This window comes from Coturnix japonica, chromosome 5 (assembly GCF_001577835.2).
Source record: "Coturnix japonica isolate 7356 chromosome 5, Coturnix japonica 2.1, whole genome shotgun sequence".
Lineage (NCBI taxonomy): Eukaryota > Metazoa > Chordata > Aves > Galliformes > Phasianidae > Coturnix > Coturnix japonica.
Window position 1 is genome coordinate 40,656,199 of NC_029520.1, and position 21,081 is coordinate 40,677,279.

Below are 21,081 nucleotides of genomic sequence, written 5' to 3' on the forward strand. Positions count from 1 at the left end.
GATTTTAACCAACCACGGGTGGAAAGTCCTACAGACCACAAGGCTACTGCACAGTCACTGAGGGTAATTCAGCTCTGATTCTGTTTTGCTAGGAGTGCTCTGATGGGATTTTTTTCCAACAGCCTGCATTAAATAGGCTGGTTAAATAGCTGGCATGGTAATAGTAGTGCCTGGAAAGCACAGCTTTCCCCAGAAGAAGTTTTCCAGATTTCTGCCAAAAGTCTGGAGATGTGCAAACTCGTGCATTGAGTATTGTGCCACTAATATTGCAGCTGACAAAAGCAGGACTGAACTATCATTGGTTTTGCTTTTAATCCACTGCAAAATACATTTATGAAACTGTGGTGCAGGAAACCATTCTGGGCTGTGTCTGTTATTTCTCCTTTAACAGAATCTGAATAGAGCAAGAATGTATTTTTGAATGAGTAATTAAGACAGTTTTAGCTGGGAGGAAATGGACTGCACTGGTGAATGGAGCACACGTATGTAGGTCATGAAGCAGTGAGCCAGATGCACAGGGTGCAAACCAGTAAGTGAATGTGAGCACGTGATTCTTAAATAGCAACTAATGAACCAAAATATGCCTGAACAATTACATTTCATAAACTCTTTCTGGAATTTTCTAAGGAATTTTTTTTATTTCTTGAGAAAATCAACACCAGACATTTTTTAATGTATCCTATATGGGAGAATCTGGGAAATAAAAGGGAGAAAGTGAGGATATTTTGAGGATATTTTGCAAATTGCTCATTCTTTGTAGTTACATTAACTCACTGTTGGCAGGGAAAAAAAAAAAAAAAAAAATCAGGAAAAAAATAGCCATTATGTAAGACAAGGAGTGAGAGACATTTACGGTTAAGGAAACAATGCACTGAGCCCAGTCTTTCAAAATCTTCTCCAACAATCAGATTAGATTTGGCAGACTGGCAGTGGCGCATGATTAGCTGACTTGTAAAAGCAAACATCATGGTTAACCCAGATGTTTGAAAAGAGAGAAAACTTAGTTGCATTTTAGCAAAACAAGTAGATTTACACGGAGGCAATCTTAGCTGTCAAGACAAAAACAAACAGATGTTGTCTTCATTTTGGGAGGTACATTCTAAGAGACTTACATGAAGCGATCTTAGTTCTGAAAGAAAGATAGATGATGGCAAGTGTGTATCATGGAGATAAACCAAGATTAAGCATGTCAAGGAGCCAGAGGGATTCAGCAGTTTATTTCACTGACATCACTGTGGGAATATATACATAAGCATTTTGAAAAGGATTGAGAGGAAGCCTTATCCCTATAGCTTCACACTTGCTTCCTTCAATGACTGTGACAGATTTAAATAAACTTGTCAGTGCTCAAGGTACTGTTCCCCTGTATTTTCTTTGGAAATAGATTGCCAGGTAGAGGGGAAGGGCTTGAGACAGCATCACAGAAAAACAGTGAACACAGCCCTGAGTGGATCCTGGTGAGGTTTTGTGGATCTTGTGTCAATAAATAATTAAGTGCACTGTTGTGTGGAGGAGAGCAAATAGAGGTTTCAGAAGGATCACTTACGAGAAAACATTGGAAGACCTGGGGCAACTTAGTATAGACAAGCATAGGTCCAGGAGAGCCACTCCAACATGCTTCTGATGCGTAACAAGAGGAAGATAATGTTTTCACATCTCCAGGAGACAATAAGAAATAATAGTCTTAAAATGCAACAGGTATGTGTAGATTAGAGAGTGGAAAACAGTTTCTTGTGATAAGCAGAACTTATATCCTACAGAAAACACAAAAACGAATTAAATCCCTTTATGCATCTCTTCTGCAGCTGGTTTACCTTTCTACCTCTGCAGCCATGTTTTAAGTGGATTGCTCTGGGGACTGAAAAACCACCAAAAACAAGCATTTAGGATAAAATAAAGTAGGTTTGAGGTGCTAGCCTCATGACCAGGAAATTCAAAAGAAGAACAGTGCGTACCGGAGAAAACAAACATGGGGGAGGGAAAAAGGAAAGACTAGTGGTTAAAAGGTTGCTAACATATCTTTGCTGATAGCAGGCTTTCAGAGAAACAGTGCTGATTTAAAAACTGTGGAATGACCAGCTATAAGCTTAATGCTATTACTTACTGTGAGTACTTTGTCCTAATCCTGGCATTTTCATACCTATAAAATATCCACTGACATCTGCGTAAACAAATGTCAGTGATGAAGTCTATTTACCCAAAATAGGGTTCTCTAAGCTTGACCTATATTGTCTTCTGTCTTCATCTCAGGCAGCCGTGGGAATCCTTGTATCTGACTTCCTAAACATCAGTGCATGCATCTCCTTGATAATGTTTTTTTTCCCCATGTACCAGTAATGTCTAATTATGTGATGTGTTTGCAGTATCATTATGGACATCTGCACTCAGATTCCAAACATTTGACTATTGCCTTGTTCAGGACAAATGCCCTTTTCTCTCTCTGCTGGTTAAAATACCTTTTCCACTGTATCAGATCCAGCCTGGCCTAATTGATCTACACATCTGCAGCTGCAAGATTTCTCCATATACTTCATCCTGTAGACAGGGAATTGCCAAACTGGCCCACTGAAGACCTTCCACTCAGTGCTCACACCATCACATGCACTTGCCTTTTGTGCTGGCAGCCTGCTGAATTTGATGTCAGGCTCACCTCTTCGAGCCTTTACAAAACTTCTCATTGCCATTTCAGCCACAAGTTGTTATGAAGACATAAGGACATTATATTGCACCAAAGTTGCTGAGTTTACATCCTCAGGAGCGACAGTATGCACACAGAAGATGTGTGCATAGAGACAAGCTCCATGCAAAGTTGGACAACTCCAGGACAAATAAGACCTTTCAAACTTGTCCTCCACTGTTCTACTGTCAAAAGTGGAAAATATATCTTTACTGAGACAGAGAAAGAAAAAGGAGAAATGTCTTCAATATTGAATTAGTAACTGTGAGAAAAGCCAGATGTAATAGAGGTAGACAGGGTTACATTCCTTTGAATGTTTGTATTGTGGAATGTTTGTGTGTATTTTCATTTGTCAAAAAAGTATTAAGAGAACTGTTACTGGTTTTTCATTCTTTATGTTGATTTTCATGCTCTTGGTAGGGAAAGTTGAGTACCAACCTAGCAGAGTTATGAGTATTCTGGGTTCTTTTCAACAAATAATGAACTCAAATTAAGAAAGGCTGAATGTAAATAAACCTCCAAAATCCTCAAACTCTCCAGACTTCATATTCTAAAAGCTTCTGCTTTTTAAATGACTTTTGGTCTTCTAACTCTGATGATTCTCTCAGTGTCTGTCTAGAGGGCTGGCTTTGTTCCTCATTTGAAGAATAATAAATTACCCCTGTTATTTGCATATGGAGTAAAAGGAAATAAGGTAGTGAGAACACTGCAGGAAGGGATTCAGCATGTTTTTCCAGTAAGGAGCAGTGACTTTCCACCTTAGCTCTTCCTGCAGTTTTTGATTTCTCTGCCCATACAATCGTGGAAATCCATAGATGACTGATACATAGACTTATGAGAGTGCTCATCCCATTTTATTCAAAGATGCCTTTAAGTGGACAATGACATGAGGCCACTTTGAGAATAAATGAAAGGTTGAATGGCAACGCATGCAGTGATTATCACATTTTTTTCCCCCAATCTTTGATATTTGGTATATTTTCTATATCCTGGATGAAACAAAGGCTCTGTGCCAGATAGATAGTTGTCTAATAATGTAACAGGACACTGTGACAGTTAAACACTCATTCTCATCACTCAGCCTAGCAGGCACAGGATGCTTAGAATCAGTTGTTGACACTTAAAAACAAGGCATTTGTTTGACAGAGTTTTAAATAGAATGTGAACAGAAGATACTTTACAGTTTTTTATTCCCTCCTACTTTAGGATAACATGACTTCTGCTGGGGCCTGAAATCCTTTTTTCTAAGTAGTATCTGAGGAGGTAATAAATGCACATTAAATGGAAACAGTGATTATATCCAGCATACTGAGTCACATGATGTAGAACTTAAAGGTTGTGAACTGATTTGGTTTATTGCTTCCACAGTGTTGCTTAATCTGTCATGAGGTAGGATGGATTTTCTATTAACTCTCAAAACTGAGCTCTGTATGTTCTGAATAGGTAGCAGGGCAGATAATCTCCTCCTTCAGTTTATATCCTAATGAAGCTTAATGAAAATTGATAATTCATATCTGCTAATGAACATTTTGGAACCTTTGTCCTATGTAACTCTACATAACCTTCCCACACCTTGTGGATTCCATATGGAAAGATTATCATGATAAAATGTAGGGAATCTTCTGTAAAACAGAGGATATTCCTGAACCTCAGGACAAGAACAAGTCCTCAACAGAGAGGAATCTGAAACAGCAGGAGCTGTAAGTGCAGCTTAAGTATGTTTTTCCAAGGCCTTGCACTATCCTGTCAAGAAGAAAAGATGGGAAAAATAAAAACTACTTTTAGGGCCAGATGCCTTTGTTTTAGTCACCAACTACTCCAATGGGCAATGTGACTTATGGGAATTGATCAAACTATCTCCCCATCTGATATGTATATGGAAAAGAACATGAAGGATCTTGTGTGTAAATCTGACCTCCACCAAAAGGTTTCACCTTGAAATGATAATTGACAATTACTGTAAAAACTGTCCCTTAGAGCATAACTTACTTATTAAAACCTTAACCTACTTGTTAAGTGTAAATATATGTAAACTCATCATGTTTAAGGAATTTGCTGTATTATACACAGGACTGGAGCAATTGTGAAGGAAAATCTATTCTTACTCTTCTGAATGTGACATGAGCTCTATTCTTGAGATAGGCTTCTCTAATGTTTGCCTTAACTGACCTACCAGTTATCTGGCTTTCCACAAAATAATAATAATAATAATAATAATAATAATCATCATCATCATCAGTTTTTGTTTTCTTCACTCACCATCACGTGCTAAGCACTCAAAACAGATGCCTTGGGCTTCACTTCCCCTTTTAGCTAATGAATACAATAAGTTACAGATGAATGAAACAACCCTGTGGGTTACGTGTACTTTTCTACTTACCCAATAATAAAAACTGAAACTATCTAAAAATTACTTCAGTGCCAGACACAGAAACCATAGAAAAGTCTCTCAATGAAAAGGAAGCTGAAGACTGGGAAATTACAAGGACTTAGTGCTTAGGTTATTTCTTTACCAGTGGGAGCCCTAAGATTCTCTTATACATCTGAACAAGGAGATGGGAAGCCCTTGAGCTGACCTCACCTCTTGTCCCCTCTAAGCTTAGTCACAATACCCAATGTAAACTTTATCTTCAAAGAAAATAATTAAGACAATCTTATGTCTGTTATCCAAATAAGAGCCAGCACTGCTTTCAAGGAAGCTCAGCAGAAACGGGGCCATCTGGGTGTTATCATACAGGATAAACGTGTGGGAAAGACTGCTGCAAGAGGATACGGGAAAGGCTGCTGCAGGGGGACGAGTGTGGGTCTGGACATGAGGCTTCTGGGAAGAGTTTTGTGCGGTCAGGAGGATGGAAGAACACAGTTATTTGCATTTATTGTGCTGGCAGAGCGGAGGGGTTTATATCCTACTGGTTCCGCGTTCTTTGGTGTTTTAAGCTGCCTTCGAGAATCAGGTGATGCCACCTGTCAATCGCTCTCCTACACAGCATCAACTTGGCCAAGGAAAGCTAGAGGACACCGGGCTGCATGTAACAGCCTGACCGCTCGCACGGCGGGGCTGCAGCTCCCCCTGCCAGCACAGCGCAGAAACACGTTGCAATCCCCGCCCGTTGCAATCCCGGCCCAGCCCTGCTCCCGTAGCAGGCATGCGTGCGGAGCGGCCCGGAAGGCGGCCACGTCTACCGGAAGGTGCGCAGTGCCGGGCAGTGCCGGGCCGGGCTTTGCCGTGTGTTGTGAAGTGGGCTCCGGCTGCCGCTCTGCTCGGGCTGGGGTGTTCCTGGCGCTGGGAGGAGGTGAGGCCGGGCTGTGCTGAGGCCTCCGCAGCTCCTGAAGGCTGCCGGGTGGGAGTGGGGGCCTGGGCGGGATCTCACGGCCGCTGCGCCGTTCTGGATCCGGGTTGGGCCCTCCGCAGGCCGGCTCTGGGTAAAGGGGCCCTGTCGTGGGCTATGAGTGCCGGGGAGGTGCTCCTCGTCCCCCTGTGCTGTCATAGCGGCACCTCAGGGCAGCAGTTAGTTCTGAGGGAAGATCCTTCCTCTGACCTACCTGATGGAAGCTGCAGGTCAGGCATATGAGAGATCGTACATCCATCTATTTCTGTAATATGTTGGTTGACACGTTTTCCTCCTCCACTGTGATTGTTGTCAGTTGCAAATAGACTTTATCTTCTATTACCGCTGCAGGTCGGCTTACGGGTTGCATCAGCACCTGCTAGGAACAGACATGGCTTAATGGCAAAGCCATGTGTTTTTGTATATTATGTTAAGAAACTAAATTGGTTTATATCCATCTGTCATAAAAACAACAAAATACAAATCTGGTAGGAAAAAAGTGTTAATGTAGTTACAGCAATAATAGATGAATGCAGCAGTTTTTCAGTAACCCACACTTCTTGCCTTCTCAATGCCTGTCTGACTTTAAATTATTCTCTTTTGCAGCATATGTTCCTGAAATTTTGATGTAGAGCTCATCAGCAGACGTTTATCATGTCTTGGCTTGCTGATCTGGCTGGAAAGGCAGAGGATCTTCTCAACAGAGTTGATCAAGGAGCTGCATCGGCTCTGAACAAAAAAGACACACCAAGCAATGCAGTTTTCGATAGCAAGAACTTGGACTCTGCCAGTGAATATTCTGAATTGTCCCCGCATGCCAGAGAACTGAAATATCAGACATCATCCAAAGCAGCCTACATCTCCTCAGCAGCTGATAACATTAAAAACCAAAAAGCTACAATCTTAGCAGGAACAGCAAATGTAAAACCGGCGCGTAGAACAAATTCAGAAGTTGCTTCTTCAGCAGAAAGTGTTTCCACGTCCAGAGCTTCCTCACATTTTGTGAGGAGAAAAAAGTCTGAACCCGATGATGAGTTGCTGTTTGATTTTCTCAACAGTTCTGAGAAAGAGCCTAATGCAAGGATGGACTCTAAAAGAGAGAAGAGCAAGACACCTGTTCAAAATCACTCTCGGACTTCAAGCATTAGTTCTGTATCTACTGGTACACAGAGTGCAGTGGCTACTGAAGATAATTCTGTCAAGGGCAAAAGCAATGGTAGTTTAATAATATTAAATCTAGAGATATTTTACACCCCTGTATGTGTAGTGTAAGGCTAGGTAAAGGATTTTTTGTCACTTCATGAAAGATTTGGTGGCAGCAGTATATCACATGTGTGAAGTATTTTTCATCACTAGAATAATGATAGATACTACAGTAATTTGGCAGGTTATATCACTTGTCACTTAAATGCTTTGTGTTCTTTATCTGCTTCACTGCTACTGCTCAACTCATCCCGCCTTAGTCGTGGTCTGATGCTGCATCAGCACCCATGCATCCCCACTTGGAAGTGTTGGTTCTGGCACTGCTGCATTTGTTCCCTTGCCTGGGGTTGTTGCCTGTTATGATGTCACATATGGGAGCAAGTGACTTTTGTTACAGCTGGTAAATGGTTCTAGCTGTTACCCAATGCCCTGCCTGGTACAGTGTGAGCTTCTCTCTGCTGTGCTGTCAAAGATGGGAGAGCTGTCAAACTTTTTTGGCTTGGATGGTAGGAAAATGGGTATGCTTCTCTTGAGCTGCAGGCATGAGAAAGTGAGATAGGCAGAGTTCAGTTTTTGCCAGAAGTAGTGCATTGCTGCAGATACCTGAAATAGTTTCCAGGCCAAGTGGTTAAAAACTCAAGCGTCTGCTAAGGAGAATGAAACTGTTAGAAACTTTTATTCTCTGTCTGGCTCTCCAGTCTTTACTATTGTTTTGTCTATAAAATTGAAGCAAATAGTTGTATTTCTAATAGTGTAGCTAGAGTATTGTTTGCATGTAGAGCACTGTGCCAGTTTTTGACTTGTAGAATCCTCAGAGTTGGAAGGGACCTTTAAAGGTCATCTAGTCCAACTCACCTGCAATGAACAGAGACATCCACAGCTAGATCAAGTGGTTCAGAGCTTGGTATATAGTATGTTGTACCTTGATAGCTGATGCCTGGGGAACAGTTATTTTGCTCAGTGTGGTACATTTTATTTTTCAGTGGAGTTTGCATCTTGGAGCTGCTAAGTGAGGAAGCACATGATTAACGTGTAGAGTTTGGGCACACTAGTTTCAAAGTCAGTTATATTATCAGTCATTCCTATGTCCTGCATAACAACTGTTGAAACAGATTATAGTCCATTAGTTACAGACAAAAGTAATGAATGTTATAGTATTATGTTGCATTGGATACAATCTGCTATAAATTGATATTTTTAGCTTTATTAGCTTCATAGGACTCTCATGTTTTCCAGACAAAGGAATGAAGATAGATTGATAATTTCAAAAGTATGTAAATGAATTAAAAGGAAGGAAGGAATACTTCTTAAAAATGTTTCAATAGGAAAGGGACTGGAGAAAACATGGAATACATTTTTCAATCGCTGTGATTACTTGTTGTGTGCTGTGAGGAATTCCCAGTCTGCCCCATCTCCTTGATGAGCTGTGGCTCATGAAACCTGTTGCAGTGGCAGCTAGGAAGGTGGAGTGGATTGATAATCACAGAGCGAAGAAAATGGTGTTGTGACAGCTAAACTGCGGTCTGGCATTGAATTTGCTGTAGTCTGTCCCTGTGGATTTTCAACAGTTGTCGATCTGGGGCACAGTGAATTCAGAAGGAATGTTTTTGCATTGCTTGCTTGGTTGTTCACTGTGTGCTGTGTTGCTTTCTGTTAATACTGGTACAAATCCTCCAGCTGCCTGCACATAGCAATCAACACTGCTAGAGTGGCTGCATTAATTTCAGAACACTAATCCAGTACCATGTGTGTGCTGAGGAAGGGCTGTAGGTTTCCCCCTTCAAGTGAGTTCTGTTCAGATTGCATCAGAAATTCCTATATTGCTTTTTAAAAGTGAATATTAAAAGCATGTTTTGAGAGAATTGTTACTGATGCAGAATCATCAGTAAGATGATGCTTCAACTGAAGGTTCCTGAAACACTCTTTTACATAAAGGTAGCTAAAACATACAGCTCTGTGGCCAAATAACTTATTTAGGTTTGACACAAAAATATGTTATATTCTAATATATATAAGCTATTATATATAATAATATATATGAATATATATAAGCTAATATATATATATAAGCTATTTTGACTTTTAAAAATTAGATTAAGTGCATTCAACCACTGATACAGACCTACAGATGGTTAGATCAGTTCTAACTTGTATTTCTCTGTACAGAAACTCCAGACAGCTCAGATTCTGGACTGGGAACACAAGTGGATGGCACGAAGGATTCATCACTAAGTGCAGTAACTAATCCTGGCCTTTCAGCTAATGATGATGTAAAATCACATGAGCTGTCCAACCTTCGTCTAGAGAATCAGCTGTTGCGGAATGAAGTGCAATCTTTAAATCAAGAAATGGCTTCATTAATTCAGAGATCCAAAGAAACACAGGAAGGTATCGTAGTTCGGAACCTAAACTGGTAACATACTGTGAAAATACTGGTAAACTGGGAAGCAATGCTATTTCTGTGTTAGTGTATATTTATAATAAAAACTTCCTAGATAAATCTGCATGTGTGACTTAGGCAAAATGATTCTTGGTTTTCAAAATAATGAGCTGAGAGAAATGGGAAGTCTTTTTCAACTACAAAAATAACACACATGTTGATGAAAGTGATGTAGTTGAGTTAGTTCCGACACTTAGATCTTAATACTAGCAAATATTAAGTGTGAAATTATTTTTTTTCTGCCTTCTAAAGTTCCTTGCAAAATAGTTACGAATAAATGCCTTTAAGAGCTTGAAACCTGGCTGCTTTCTGTCTGTAGCTGATGGCTGGTAAAAATTTCAGATTGAGTATTTTTGCATGTCTACAGTAGCTTTTTATTCAAGGCTACACTAAATGACATATAGCAGATGTGAATATAAAAACAAACAGTAAAATACTTTACAAAGTACCTCAGGCAGAGGAGGGACTCCTTTTTTATTCTTTTCTTTTAAAGTAACTGTATAAGCTGCAGAATTTATTCTCCATTGAAGTTTGGCATGTGAACTTTGATTAAAAACAAGGTCTCAGTAAATATTTAGGCATCATTTTAACATAGTAATTGTCTGCTTTTATTTAGGTTGATCTTATTGTCATGTAGTGTTGAATCAGATGCTTTCTATGGAGGTTTCCAAAGGTTTGCTCAGACAGGGTTATTCAGCAGTAGTTCACTGCAAGGATTAAGACAGATTGTCAGCTGCAAGACAGAATGAAAACGTGTTCTGAGATCATTGTTTTTTTAGTCATTCATGATCTGACAGCCAAAGTCTGGTATTGCTACTTTTTGGTACATCCTAAAGTTTCAGAATTGCTTCACCTTGGTTGTATTTGATCTTTTCCTTTAGGAAGTGTGGTGTGCACATCCTGAGCATTTAAAAAACCTGGTCATGATCTGTTTTTAAAAACTTCAAATAAACATTTTACTTTGTAGAACTGAACAAATCCCGGGAAAGAGTAGAGAAGTGGAATGTTGACCATTCAAAGAATGACAGGATAGTCAGAGAACTTCGAGCTCAAGTTGATGATCTGACAGAAGCTGTTGGTGCCAAGGACTCCCAGCTGGCTGTGCTCAAAGTACGATTGCAAGAAGCTGATCAGCTCTTGAGTTCTCGGACAGAAGCTTTGGAAGCATTGCAGAGTGAAAAATCACGGTACTTCTCTAATTTCAGACTTCGCTACTTTGCAAATAGCAGTAAGCTGGAAAACTCTGTGTAGTTTAGTCTCTTTAATGGTAAAATTGAATGAACTAATGTGGGGAGATGTTATCAAAATTTAAAATATGAATGTTGAAGTTTGCTCTGAGCTCGTTATATCACAGCTGGCAGTAGAAACTGGGCAAATGAATAAGAGCGATTATCACCTGATTATTGAAACAAATTGCATACAGTATATTTATGTTTTTGTCAGAGGCTTGAAGCTTAAGATCTGAAGAAATGATTCTGTCTTGAAAATTACATTTGCTTATCCTCAGATGTAGAGGCTTCTTTGTCTTTTTGCTGGTGACATGAATCTGAAATTGAATATTCCAGACTGGGACTGGATGAATTATTAGGCAGCCAGGTTCACTAATTCACTGGGTACATTTTCAAGGCTGTTGCTAATGGTAGTCATATTTGTGCCTTAAAATCATACTGGATTTTTTATTTCAATTAATATGTATATCACTCTTTCAGAATAATACAAGACCACAGTGAAGGGAGCAGTTTGCAAAATCAAGCCCTTCAAACCCTTCAGGATAGGCTGCGTGATGCAGACTCCACGCTGAAGCGAGAGCAAGAAAGTTACAAACAAATGCAGGTTAGATGGGAAGACTATGGAGGAGTTTGGCTGCTTGTGAGATCAGATCTGTGAGGTTCTAACTGCTCTCTCTTCCCCTTGACTAGTTCCTGTTCAGGGTACTAAGCTTGGAAAGATGTGCCTTCTGCTCCACTGAGTATCTTTGTGATGCTAGTTTACTTCTTATGTGCTATTTTGAAAGCTTTATGATTAAATTTTTTTGAGAATTGATTCTGAAGAGGAAGGTGGTTTTTTTGTTGTTGTTTTTTTTTCTTCACTATTTCTTTTATGTGAAAACGTACTTTAAATTAGCAGTCAATTTGATTTTCCATGCCATATTGTTCCCTGCCTGCCCCTGCAATTTTAATATGCAATCTTAAGAATGTTAGACTGGGCGATCCCTTCTGTGGTGTGAATGTAGAAGCGTATATTGCTAGAGACTTTATGCATTCCTCGTTTAGCTTGGCCTTTATTATGTGTACACTATTTGTGAAAATCCTTACTGTTTTTCTTTTTCCGTTTCTCTTCTTTAAACAAAAGTATCTTTATGATTGATTGATTTATTTTTATTGAGGGATAGCTTGCTTTTTGTTTACCAAACATGTGTAAATGGAAAGATCTACTTCTGGTGGCAAAGAAATGCATATTTTTACTGTGTACTCATATAGTACTTTCTCAGGCTAGCAGAATTTCTTTCCACACAGCACTTATGTATGTGCAAGTTGGACACAGTCGGTATGAAGTGATACTTCAAATGTAGTTGCTTTTAAATTCTCTTTCTTATTTCTAGGTTAAAATTGTGATTGTGTTTAAATACCAAATATTGGTGTTATTTTTTGCTAATAGAATGAGTTTGCGGCACGTCTGAGTAAAATGGAAGCAGAACGTCAGAATTTGGCAGAAGGGGTAACGGTTGCAGAAAGAAGGTATTTAGATGAGAAAAAGCGAGCTGATGAGCTTCAGCACCAAGTCAAAGTAACTAAAAACCAGCTAGAATCTGCAAAACAGGAACTGGCGGACTATAAACAAAAAGCTACTCGCATACTCCAAGTAAGTATTTGTTGAAAGGAATTCAGTTTGATTTGTATGCTTTATTTTATTTTATTTTATTTTATTTTATTTTATTTTATTTTATTTTATTTTATTTTATTTTATTTTATTTTATTTTATTTTATTTTATTTTTTCAGGATGTTATTCTTCAAGTAATTTAATCTGTTTGGTTTTTTTTTTCCATTTTATCTATAATATGCTTTGGGGTGAATCAATAGTGATGCTGATTTAAAACAGCATCACTATTAAGGTCCTGAACTTAAAAATCCAAGTGAACCACTGCGCTTATTTTATAACATCTGTTGCTGTGTCACCAGTCCCTGAGTCTGATCTTAGGCAGATGAATACAAATGTAATCTATAGTTTGTCAGCACCCAGTGTTCTTGTGTCAAGAAAATTGCTTTATTCTGCTTGAGTCTGAAGTATAGCGGATACTTGTGTAAACCAAAGAAGGTGTTTTTATGTGTTCTAATAAGTTGTGTGTGTTTATTCTGTTTCCCAGAAAAGATTTTGCTGATTTGGGCTTTTATTTGCCTTTGTTGACAGGAGAAAGGCTGGACTAAATCTTAGTCTTCAGTGTCTGTATTCTATTACATTAACTGGAAAGGCAGAATTTTTATCTTTGACATGTTTAACATTCCACACAATTCTAAAGAGTAAAGCTTTACTCGTCCTCTGATAACACAGACTTTCAGTACATCCCGTCTCATGACGTACGGAAAATTTGAGAAATTATTATTGGGGAAGCATTTTCCATTTTGTAGAGTTATTTTTGACTTGTCTGAAAGAACAGATAATGCAGTTATTTACAGTAAATCTGCATAGGAAATTTAGAGCAATTTCTTGATGTGTTTTATGTGAGCACTTGTGAAATAGTACTGGCAATAACATTTTGATTTATTATTTCAGTCTAAAGAAAAGCTGATAAACAGCCTAAAAGAAGGCTCTGGTATTGAAGGTCTGGATAGCCAGACTGCAAGCACAATGGAACTGGAGGAACTGAGGCACGAGCGTGACACTCAAAGAGAAGAAATACAAAAGCTAATGGGACAAATACAGCAGATGAGAACGGAGCTGCAGGTAGCTATGGTTATGTGCACACCTACATGTAGTTAGCCATGCACAAAAGACTGTTTGCTGTGTGTGCTTTAGGGCTGTCACTTCTAATGTTCATTTGAACAAGTATTAAAACCAAGCCAGCTTTTTCTCAGCTGTGGGGTAAATGGTTATAGATAACCATTTTCTTCTCGTATTCTCTGTCCTGGTAGTGGGAGGAGTATTATCGATACCAATTTCTTTTCCCACTCTATTATGTACTTGATTTGAAATAAGTAATTCTTTCTAAACAAGCTTGGTTATGTCTGTAGATTTCACCTATATCTTCTGCAAGAGCTGCTACTAATCCTTGAAGCAACTGAAATCTGAATCAGCTGTGGCATAATTGGCTCAACCCAGCAGCTGTGCACAAGCCTGCTTTACACAATTTTAGCATCTAAACAGCAGAAGTGAAAAAGAGATCACTTGAAGTCTTCTCGTGTTTACTAAATGCATATATCTTATTGATATTATAATAATATTTTATATAAAATGAGCAGATGTCTTTAATTTACTCTCATTTTCTTTTTTCTTGAAATCGATTTTGGAGAAGCAACACTTTCTGCGCTCACTGATTACAGATTGCAGTACTGTTTGAATGTTAGTGAAATGGTAACATTTCTGTTCATTTCAGGATATGGAGACTCAGCAGGTAAGTGAAGCTGAGTCAGTGAGAGAACAGCTTCAAGACCTACAAGAGCAAATAGCAGCACATAAAATGGCCAAGCAGGAGGCAGAAGCTGAACTAGAACGGCAGAAGCAGGTAAAGAATGCTTGAAAGCTGATGGGTCTTGTTTTGGGCCTATTTGTTGTCTTCAGTAAAGCATTTGACTTAATGAGAGAGTAGCTTACATGGTATTTGAGGGTTTTTTTCTTCTAGTACTCCAAGGAAATTTCCCGAATCCTAGTGAATGCCATAAGGCAGAAGTGCAACCAGTACTAAGCAGTAATCCTAATTAAATAGAGATCTCAGCTTTTTTTAAAGAATAAACAAGACTCTAGAGAGCGACCAAAATTGATAATGATCTTAAATTTTTTTGAGCAGGGGGACAACCCAGTAACAGGGATGTGGTAGTCACTTGGATTTATGTCAAGGAACTTATTATAAAGGTTACAATTGTATTTGCTGTGATCAAATTCTATGTAGGATTCCAAACTACTGTGTAAGGCAAATTGTTAATGAAATAGTACTAGTGAATTTAGTCAGGTTGTATCATCTTTTTACACTGTTCTGTGCTAGGAAGAGAGGAAAAAACCCTCACTCTTGTGTTTTGTGTTAACAAACAAAATATTATGTAGATCAGACCAATGTTTTGCAGCCTATTAATATGTCCTTTAAAAATAAAAAAGTTCATGTAAAGAGTATTAATGAGGAAAGCAGGTGAGTGTGCTGTATTTGCTAGGAGCAGTTTATCTTGTAGGATTAACTGTCCTTTCAAAAGTTACATTTGAATGAGATGCTAGCAGCTTGAAATAATTAAAAGGCAGAAGTTGATGTCTGCTTTTGATAGATAGTTGATGGTTATATGAAAGCAGGTGGTAGATTATATCACGTTACTCCTGCCCTTCTGATGGGTATATTTTAATTTAATGCCATGTATAGAAGAAGTGAGGTGAAGCTGGTTGCTACAGAAAATGATATTCCTTTTGATGACATGGTATATGGGTGCTTTTAAAGTAATTGTTTGCATTGCTACTTAATGCAGCAGTGGCCTGTTCTATTGGAGAATTGCTCTAACTTGCTGAAAAGTTTGTGAGGCTGATGTTGGAAAGTAAGTAGAGGTTATTTATTGTATATCTGATGTATATCTGATGGGTTAAAGGAAAAGTACGATCAGCTGTCTTCTGTAGCAGCTGATAGCTGAAGTGGTGCAGTGATTTGGAGGCAGTTGTAATTTAGAAGATAAGTATGATGGGTCTTTAAATAGGAGTAGACATACTTGTTCTTATCTGTAATTTTAGATAAGAGAATGTCTTTGGAAGTATTTACTTAAATATGAAAATGAGATCTTTGATTATGATGTGTTTCATAGGAACTCCGTTATACTGAGGAAGAATTATATCGAACAAAGAATACTTTGCAAAGCAGAATAAAAGACAGAGAGGAAGAAATTCAGAAGCTCAGAAATCAGGTACTGTATTTGTATGAAATTAGGCATTACATTCACTTATGAAAACAATGCTGGAACTTATGTTCACATGGAAATGTTCATAACATTAGAAGTGGAAAACATACAAATACATTTTTAAACAGCTTTTTATTCCCGCCATGAAAAGTCTTGTTTTAACAACCCTTGAAATTGATTTTCTCCTTCATTGCACTCACCAGTGATGGTTTGGATATTATTATCCCATAGAAGTCCTGTGAATGTGATAACTTGTTCTTGGGGGCTTAGATTTTGGGAGCATACCACTTTTGTAACGTGTCACATTGGTCAGATTTTGAACATGTTCTCATTTTTTCCTTTGCTTTGTCTTTTAGCTCACAAACAAAGCTCTTAGTAGTAGTAGTCAAACTGAATTAGAGAATCGCCTTCATCAGCTGACAGAAACACTTATTCAGAAGCAGACCATGTTAGAGAGCCTGAGCACAGAGAAAAACTCACTTGTCTATCAACTGGAACGGCTCGAGCATCAGCTGAAGGCTTTCCAAGGCAGTAGTTCTAATGGGCCTTCCATTAACATGACAGGAATCGATGGCACTGAAGGTAAATAAGGAATGATAACATTAAAATATCTCCTTTCTGCAGTGCAGGTTTCTGTATTTTCTAATGCTTTTCTCTGAAGATCTGAGTTCATAGAGGTAAAAGAGAAGTGTGAAAATCTGGTGCTTATAGCAGAGACTTTTTCAGTAGCAATCTTTATAAAAAACAGTTGAATAAAAACTCTTCTTTGTGAGTGATAAGTAACCTTAATGAAGCCAGTTTAATTCTTAATATTGTGGCACTATTGGAACAGTCTTATTTACAAATCCTGTCACGGGTGGAAATAAATCTCTCTTTTTGGGTAACTCGGCAACTCCAAGTGGTTTTACACTAATGACTTTTTCTTTTGTTGTTGTTTCTTCCCTTCAAACAGGTGCTCGTATGCGTAATGTTCCTGTCCTTTTCAGTGATGTGGATACCAACATAGCAGGAATGTATGGGAGAGTTCGCAAAGCTGCTAGTAGCATAGATCAATTTAGGTAAGAACGTGACAAGAAAATGCATCTTCTGGTTTAGGAGAGGAGTTTTAATAGACTGCATTCTGAATTTTCTCACTCATGAATATATGGTTACATGGTTAGGCTGCAGTTGGACTTGATGATCTTTGAGATCTTTTCCAACCTGAGTGATTCTATAATACAAAGTAAAATTCAGGTCAGAAACAGGCGTATAATTTGAGTTTCTGATTAATTAGAATGAGAGGAAGAAGAACTTACTGCTTAGTGTTGACTTGTGCATTTTGTTTTTCTCTTGTGTAGCATTCGGCTGGGAATCTTTCTAAGGCGGTATCCTATAGCCAGAATCTTTGTCATAATTTATATGGTAAGCAAGATTTCCTTAAGATTATAATTCAAGATTTCTGTTGCCAGTTTATGAAGCGTATCTTAAATGTACTGTGTAATTAACAACTTGGGGTTTTTTAGTAGACTAAATAGTGTTTTCAGAACAACATTCTGGAATAATTTTTTCTCGTGAATTCCTACTATGGAACTCTTAAGGACAGGGATGTAACTACCTTTTAAAAGAGTGTTGAAAGTGGAGTGAGAATTGAAAATAATATCATGACCTGTGTGCACCGATGTTGGAAAGTTGACTTCTTTTATGGGTGTTCTTAATATTTGGCCCTCCACTTTTGTTCAGTGATTCACGATTGTGCTACTGTAGTAGCTGAAAAAATGATTTATTTTAGCTAAAATTCAAATAATAGAAACCTACCACAGTGGGTGATAAAAATTGAGAAAACAAAACAATTATGAAAATGAGATCCCTTCCTTTACCACTAGAGGGTGGATGTCTGTTAGTTGAAATGAACTGTAGCAAGGTAGATGCTCAGTCTGCCCTGACTAAAAATGTTTATCAAGTCTTTGAAATGAAACAGGATGAGTTGCTTGAGAACACACAAGGATTTTTCTGAACAGAGTCTCTAAGAACAGCTGTCACTATTTCAGTAAGGCAGAGAGATGCATGTAAATAAAGGTAATGACAAGTTTCCCCTGCGATTTCTTCTTCCAGCCTATTAAGTACTGGAAGGAACAGGGCAGTTTAATTACTGACTTCTCTCTTTCTTCCTACTCATGACTTAGACTTCAGAATCTGTGAATGAAATGCTTTGTACTGAGGTACTGAAGAATTTTACTGCCTGAGCTACTCAGTAATGGTTGCACAGGAGCCATATGTTGGGCCTTTGTAAAACTGGAATCTTGGTTACGAGGGCTGTAATTTTAATGTTTAGGTTTTGGTTCTTATTTTTCAAGGATATGTGCCATAGGTATTGTTAGTTATCTCTCTTGTTACACAATGTATTCTAACTGTGTAATTTCAGTGAAGTTTGAATGATGATTAACATTTCTGTGGTGTTTATAAAAAATGTCACTATACTGTGTATGTGGTAGGGAGAAGGAAAGTAGAACTCTGAGTTTTACTCTGTCTTATGTCAGCCAGGTGGCACAGGCACAGGAGTATCAGCTTATCTGACTGGACAGGTCATGTAATGTGGTGTCCATGGGCTGGGCTGGATACCAGGAGGAACAGCTGAAGTTTTTGCAGGGCATGCACAGGTGAAAAAAGGTAGAGGGCATAAAGAAGCCTGGATTCTGTGCAATTAGTTTTGCTGTTTGTGTGAAATCTAATTTAGCATTCTGTGAATGGCTTGTTCAGAGTCTGCCTCAGCATTTCTTTAAGCATATAAGAATTAGTTATTAGAAGTAAAAACAGTAGAACTGTTTTGCTTAAGTATTTTTCATACATATTTTTTTCCCACTTACATTGACATGCTTGCATTGCCATAAACAACAATTGCGTGTGCTAAGTTAACTCTTAATTCTCTTTTTCCAGGCATTGCTTCATCTTTGGGTCATGATTGTTCTCCTTACTTATACCCCAGAAATGCATCACGATAGCCCCAGTGGCAGATAGACTGAGACACGACTGTGTGCTGTGCTCGTGTAATTTGGACTGCTGGTGTATTTAGGATAATCAGTCCAGATATACTGACAGACTTCCTCAAGGTGTTTACAAAGAATGAAAACCATCATGCCTGATTTATCACTACTTTTTAAATACACATGTAATACTATGTAGCTTTACCAGTTTACCTAAACGAGCATCCCTTTGCTGGTGAAATGAAGATATTAAGGTAAGCTAAGTTTAGCCTTTACATTTTACATAAACCTTCTCATGGTTAGTGTAAAAGATTAGCTGGCATCTATAGAGAATGCAAGGCTTTCTGAAGTTACAGATAAACAAGGTACAAGTTACTTTAGGTAATGCAGGCCGTGGGCTATGGTCAGGTAGCAGACTGTACTTAGCAATTAAATAAACTTCATTCTTTCTGCTTTTCTTTCGGTCTTACTTTGCACTTCTGTTTCTAACTTTGTAAATAGGCTTTTCCTTCACTTGTTAAACTGAACAAAAAAGATGCCTGGATCGGTGCAATATCTTTTTGTAAATACATTGGAAAATAAAGTAGTATAGATTCTTCTTAGCTTTGTACTTTTAGTGCAACAGATGTTTTCCTATCAGCTGGTTGGTGGGGCTGCCTTTTTGAATGTTGGTAATGGAGTTTTATCAGAGAGAGACGTGTGGTGAGTTGAAGACAGAAGGTTCAAACCCTTCAGGAAAAATGGTGTTTCCTTTCCCACTTGGGATGTATGTATTTTAACTACATTTTCTTGTATACCTCTTATTGCTGTATGTCTTAATCAGATCTTATATTCACTGAAATATTTATTTTCTGTAACTTTAGATACTTAATTAAACTATTTCTGTGATTTTTTTTTTTTTTTTGTATAATGTCAAACAATTCTCATGTCTAAACATTTCCAATGTGATAATGAACACACCTCATCAAATCTATATTATAAAACCCATAAGCTCAATCCAAACCTACTGTAATAGTTCCGTCATTAGGCAGTGGCATCCTTAACTATCTATTCTTGCTATAGAAGTACCACAATACAAGGTCATGATGTACTGGTGAGGACAGTTCAGCTCTCACATGACTTGAGCCTTGGTCCTGTACATAGAGCCTGTCATAGTGTCTCCTATGGAAATGTTACAGAGGAAAAATGCCTGATTCAGGTCCTGCAGAGAAACTGGAGTGTTTTGATGGATTAATAAAACAGAGAATTTTCAGAAGGTGTCCCTACCCTCTGTGATATTTGCTGATATTTCCCCTATAATTCATTTTAATGAGCTGCGTGTGGTGCAGTATAAGAACATACAAGATCCTGTCATGGAACCTACCTGTATATAAACGTCAGATTTTAAGTCAAAGGGTAAGATGCAATTCCTGCCTGGGATTAAAGCCTGTCCCCAGTGTCACCTGCTGGCTGTGCTGAGCACGCTGGGGCACTGGGTCAGAGGTGATGTAAGGCCGGCAGCCAGCAGCTGCTCCTAATGGTGTCAGCAGGCTGCCTGCACTAACAGATGGCTTTGGCATGAGCAAGGAGCTTCCGTTAGCCTACGTCTTAAGTGATGGAAGGATATCCCAAGCACCGAGTCTTACTTAGGGGAGCTATCATGTTATGGTGCGCTTAACCCACCATGACTGCGTAGACCTGATCCCCACCTTGGATTGCTGTCTTAGGTCACATGTGTGTTACTGAGACCCTGCAGAAAGGAAGGGACTTTACTGACTGCAGGTAACAAGGGGGGGAATCAGACTTGCACAGTCACTAATTTACTCATTTCTGGTCAGCATAAATGAACGAAAGTGAGGAAAAATCTCAGGCTGGGAGCACAGATACCCCCCTGCCAAAGCAGGTTCCCTACACCAGGTCGCACAGGTAGGTGTCCAGGTGGGTCTTGAATATCTCCATAGAAGGAGACTCCACAACCCCCCTGGGCAGCCTGTTCCAGTGCTCTGTCACTCTCACCATAAAGAAGTTCTTATGCACATTTGTGCAGAGCTTCCTATGCAAAAGGAAGCAGGAGTCTATACACAAGCAAGCAGGAATCTGAACTCTGCTACAGCAGGTGATGGGCACCAGCTGTTCTGCAAAGCCAAGCAGGTATGCTTGAGAAAGGTGAGCAAAGGTTCTCTTTTCCTATAGGCACCAATGCTGTGACTGATCAATTGCAGCAAAATATTTGACATGATAAAATATGTGTTCATAGGACTGAGTTAGAATGAATGCTGGTTTTATGGCTTGGTTTGATTTGTTTTCATGAGGTAAAGGAATCTGGTTTAGGACTCATGCTGAAGAGGAACCTCATCACAGACAGCACCTTCTCAGCTTTTATGCTAATGCACTTGTTTTCTCAAGAGC

The 21,081-nt window shown here is 38.7% G+C and overlaps 1 protein-coding gene across 4 annotated transcripts; it reads left to right on the forward strand.

Moving 5' to 3' along the window:
* Window positions 1-5,778: 5,778 nt before the first annotated feature.
* Window positions 5,779-19,945, forward strand: GOLGA5 (golgin A5). 4 transcript variants are annotated; one of them, XM_015865397.2, is made up of 13 exons: window positions 5,779-5,866; window positions 6,613-7,222; window positions 9,376-9,597; window positions 10,617-10,836; window positions 11,359-11,482; window positions 12,308-12,511; window positions 13,422-13,592; window positions 14,242-14,370; window positions 15,641-15,739; window positions 16,090-16,315; window positions 16,686-16,791; window positions 17,071-17,134; window positions 18,647-19,945. In XM_015865397.2, the coding sequence occupies exons 2-13, from the start codon at window positions 6,661-6,663 to the stop codon at window positions 18,725-18,727; spliced, it is 2,208 nt and encodes a 735-aa protein (XP_015720883.1). In that variant the 5' UTR covers window positions 5,779-5,866; window positions 6,613-6,660; the 3' UTR covers window positions 18,728-19,945. The 4 variants fall into 4 exon arrangements, with proteins under 4 accessions (XP_015720883.1, XP_015720880.1, XP_015720881.1 ...); XM_015865394.1 differs by having other exon boundaries at window positions 5,855-5,970; XM_015865395.2 differs by lacking the exon at window positions 5,779-5,866 and adding an exon at window positions 5,883-5,903.
* The last annotated feature ends 1,136 nt before the right edge of the window (window positions 19,946-21,081 follow it).